The 4,096-nt window shown below is 40.6% G+C and overlaps 3 protein-coding genes across 3 annotated transcripts; 1 reads left to right on the top strand and 2 right to left on the bottom strand.

Annotated features, from left to right (window-relative positions):
• Positions 1-817: 817 nt before the first annotated feature.
• COCMIDRAFT_10389 (uncharacterized protein) lies at positions 818-1,303 on the bottom strand (the record flags this gene model as incomplete). Its single annotated transcript, XM_007695768.1, has 1 exon — positions 818-1,303. The coding sequence occupies one exon, from the start codon at positions 1,301-1,303 to the stop codon at positions 818-820; it is 486 nt and encodes a 161-aa protein (XP_007693958.1).
• A 2,010-nt stretch (positions 1,304-3,313) lies between these two features.
• Positions 3,314-3,475, bottom strand: COCMIDRAFT_111340 (uncharacterized protein; the record flags this gene model as incomplete). Its single annotated transcript, XM_007695767.1, has 1 exon — positions 3,314-3,475. The coding sequence occupies one exon, from the start codon at positions 3,473-3,475 to the stop codon at positions 3,314-3,316; it is 162 nt and encodes a 53-aa protein (XP_007693957.1).
• A 207-nt stretch (positions 3,476-3,682) lies between these two features.
• COCMIDRAFT_111337 (uncharacterized protein) lies at positions 3,683-3,973 on the top strand (the record flags this gene model as incomplete). Its single annotated transcript, XM_007695766.1, has 1 exon — positions 3,683-3,973. The coding sequence occupies one exon, from the start codon at positions 3,683-3,685 to the stop codon at positions 3,971-3,973; it is 291 nt and encodes a 96-aa protein (XP_007693956.1).
• Positions 3,974-4,096: the final 123 nt, after the last annotated feature.

The following is a 4,096-nucleotide window of genomic DNA, read 5'->3' as shown; positions in this document are numbered from 1 at the left end:
TGTAGCTAGCTCTGTAGACTTTTGATATCCTTTCGTACCAGGCCTATAGGTGTCTATTCGAATCAAGGCTCGTTTGATGTCCTACGCACTCCCATATGCCTCTGAGTGACACTCCCGCCAGTACTGATCCGAGTAGTCTTGCCTGCGCCGTTACAAATACTATAGATATAAAAAAGTCTCTAGAGATAGAGTAAGAGATTACTATATTTTACTATAATTTATAATAAACTTATAAACTTTTCTATATAAATATTTCTCTAAACGCTAGAGCTACGAAAACTTTTATAATATAGAAGTAGTAAATCTAATATATTACTCTAACTATAAACTCGTTTTTTAAAAACTTATTTCTAGTAGGTAAGAGTATAGTCTACTATTTATTTCTAAGGAATAATAATCTAATAGGTTTTACGCTACCTAGATAATCTAGTTTAAACTATAAATACCTCTAGCACATAGTTAATACAAGTTACTAGCGATGTTTAGCACGGACGTAGAAAGCGAGGTGCTGAAAGTTAAAGTACCCCTTATTTGTCCTAGCACGGCGGGTGTCCCAGCACTCGGGGAGGGACGTTACCTGCGCCGTTACAGGTTCTTAGCCCGTGTGGGGTGCCGGTATCTTTGTCCACAGGCTGGCTGTGTGCGCAAAGCGGAAGCTGGAAGTACATAACAGTGTATTGGTTAAATAATGGCTAGATGTATAACTAGTTGGCTTTTGGGTACATTTGGACATTGTTGTGGGTTGGGGGTGGGCAAAGCTAGCAAGGTGGCTGATGAGTCAGTGCGGCTAACTCGACTATTGTAGCTATTTCATGCCCTATACAACTCTCCATTTGATAGTGATAACGACTCTAGAGCTTGATGCTCTCGCCAAACTAATTGGCTTTGCAGGAACGGTTCCTACTGCACCTGCATTCAGAGACCGTATATCGTTCTGATTAAGAGCAATCCGGGTACTTCCAATATACGCTCGGACCTCGATTGAATCGGTAGGAGGTGGATTGTAGCCATCGACTAAGTTAATCCCAAGAAAGGCAGTACCATCGTCCTTATTCCATACGGTTGCTGCGATCTCCGCGCCAGGAGACTGTGAATCATGAGGGACGGGATCACCCACGGCTGGAAGGGTAATACCGAAGGAATTCCATCCAGAATTGCCAAAAGGTAGACAGCCAAAGCCCGTGCGACAAACCGTTTGGCGGGGCAGAACGATTGGTGAGTCGCTTGTTTGCAGAGGTCTTGCTGTAACAACGGCAAGGCACAAGCAAAGAATCGAGAAATATTTTGAAAATATATGGAACATCGTGAAATTCACCTTGGGTGCTTAAAGTGGTGAGAAAATTAATTTGATTCCTGTTTACGCAGTATTCAAGCAGGAACTTAGAGGGCTTTAAACGCTTTCGAAATCTTGGGTAAATCTTTGGCTGAGATGTCATTAGGATTCGTCTAAAGCTTATCTCTCTGCTCGGATACCCTGGAGATGAGTCTTACTACGTCTGACAAGAGAATCTGATATTGTGTATGGTACTAGGATTGATTCTCAGCGTAGTGTAGCAAATAACAGCCTTTCAACACTTACCGAGCCGTCTTCGCCGCTAATAATTGATTAGCCTTCAGTGGTATAGAGGAGGTTCAGTTAAAACTCTACCGCTACCGGTAACTAAGACTAAAAGTAAGACTTTAACATCTTGAGACCTTCTGTGTACTCTATAGTTAACACCTTTCTAAAATAGTGAAACCTTTACTATATCCATTATTTCTTGTTTCAGTAGCGACTGCTGCTAAAACGTGTTACCTTCCCTATTACAAATGCTTTGGCCAGATCAGCTACAACATCTTTGCTAGGTCCGCAGTAGAGATTTGTGCTTCGTTGGGGGGGACTTTTGATCATATCGAAGAAAAAACAATTTGGTGTAGAAATGTACCCAATTGGGTGCCTGAAAACTCAGTTTACACTGTAGCAGGGGTCGAATGCGAAGTGCATGTGTGCTCAGTTGGCTAAGGTAGTAGCGCCTGCGCTCTGATGGGTTGCACACAGAATCTGGAAAAATGCTACAACATTCCCAAGCGCGAGCATAGCTACTATCGCCGTGCCTTTAACTTCGTAGGGGTGTATAGGAAGGCGATAAGTGCTAGTGCGGCACCTAAATAGACGTTTAGTAACTAGAAAAAGAATCAAACTACACATACATTTACAGCTTCTAGTTTCTAGAACTAAATAACCCTCTATTAGATACTAAACCTCTCTTACTTAGTTATAATTAAATCTTACTAAATAGTACTAGTTTCTATTAGTTATATTATAGGTAAGTTTTCTATTTAACTCTTAGACTAGTTTTTTTCTTTAAATAGTTATATATTATATAAGACTTATTTTATATTTCTAAATAAAATATAAAATAGACTTAAGAGCTAGTAAAATCTATTAACTTTCTATAAAAGAAGCTTAAAGTCTATAGTTAAATCATTATCTAGCTATAATTTATCTACTTATTATCTATATTAACTACTACTAAATTGTTTATAACTAACTCTATGTATTCTTATATAAACTATCTTATATCTAAGAAGGTATTTATTTAACCTCCTTATGATACTTTCTTTATAATTATACTATATAATAACTATTTCTAAAGACTATATATAATTTTCTATAGATGTTCTGCCTTCTTATAGATTATTTATGAGATAAATCTAGCGGTGAAATGTCCTCTGCTTTCGAAGGCTAGTCTTGATATTAGGCTGGTAGGCACTCTTATTAGTAAATACTTTTAACAGCTACCTCCGTATTGTGGCACGATACATGATCGAGGTCAAAAGATTAGAGCGGCGGCCCGCAACCAAGTAGATAGAATAAGCTGAAAGCTGATCGCTGCAAAGGAATAATTGGAGAAGGTACCTATCTACGTGCGAAAGAAAATCGCAATATATACTATGAACTAGTCACGTGATACTACACCACAGCATATTAAGCTATAAGGGCTTAATGCCTAATGCTATATACTTGTGGTTTCATGTGATTCCGCACGTTGCGCATTGTTCCACGCGAGGAACAATGTGGCACTTCATGGAACATGTGGAACACACATCAGTGAAAAGTGGGGTAATGGCCTGTACTGAGTTCTTGAGAGTAAGGACCTCGCGGCCCTTCATTATCTTCTCTCAGTCCCCTCGCCCTTGGTTCTTAACACTGATGCGCGAGTTAGTTAGTCGACTAACTTTAGTTACCCACTACACCTTTTATGTAACTAGCTAGAAAGGATCCAGAAGTAGAAGCTATTCCTTATGCTAGCGACAACTGGAGAAGTATAGCCTAACCCCATGTCACATAAGACTTTCGTTCGGACGACCGACATGTTACGTGCCCTAAGCACCTGCGGTCAAAGCTTATGTATGAAAAGGCTGAATAAGGGGATCCAAGAGTTGCACTAAGTAAGTTCTGAGTCTGTCCAAAATAGGGCCTGCTTATCTGCATCATATGGACGTTACTTTCCGAAGCTTACTCGTATACCTATAGTTAAATATTATATAGTGACGTGGCATGAATTCTATTTCCTGCAAAGAAAAGCTGGAGCACAGAAGATGGAGACAGCATATAAATATAAGTAGTGCCTTCTAACTATTGTGACAAAATGCAGGTACAAAAATCCACGAACACTCTTTTTTTTTCCTTCCCTCCAAAATGAACTTCTTTATACTCAGCGCCACGATCATAGCTACTGTATCCGCCTTAACAGTGGATCTCGCCTTAAGCTCTTGTCCTAACGCAGCGGCTTTCAATATTACCCAAACAATTGATGGAGACGATATTTTGCCGCTACCTGTAGACGCAGGCCCTGTTTGCGGCATACAGGTGATTTCGGCTTCACCCAACACTAGCTTCAGCGCCGTCGAGTGTGCTCTCATTCTTGGAGAGGACGATTATCCTATCGATCAGGTGGCTTCTGCATCAAGCCCTTACTGTTACAAGTAACAAGAAGGATTCTCTCCTTGACGCAGGGTGACGGGGTTGGAGGCCAACCACGTCCACGTCAAAAGGTAATGACATCGCGGGGCTTTGGGTCACGTGATGTATTCTCCCGCCAAGAGCCACTCT

Source organism: Bipolaris oryzae, assembly GCF_000523455.1.
Source record: "Bipolaris oryzae ATCC 44560 unplaced genomic scaffold scaffold_444, whole genome shotgun sequence".
NCBI classification, from domain to species: Eukaryota; Fungi; Ascomycota; class Dothideomycetes; order Pleosporales; family Pleosporaceae; genus Bipolaris; species Bipolaris oryzae.
The sequence above is the reverse complement of the archived record's forward strand: the minus strand, read 5'-3'. Positions and strand labels throughout refer to the sequence as shown.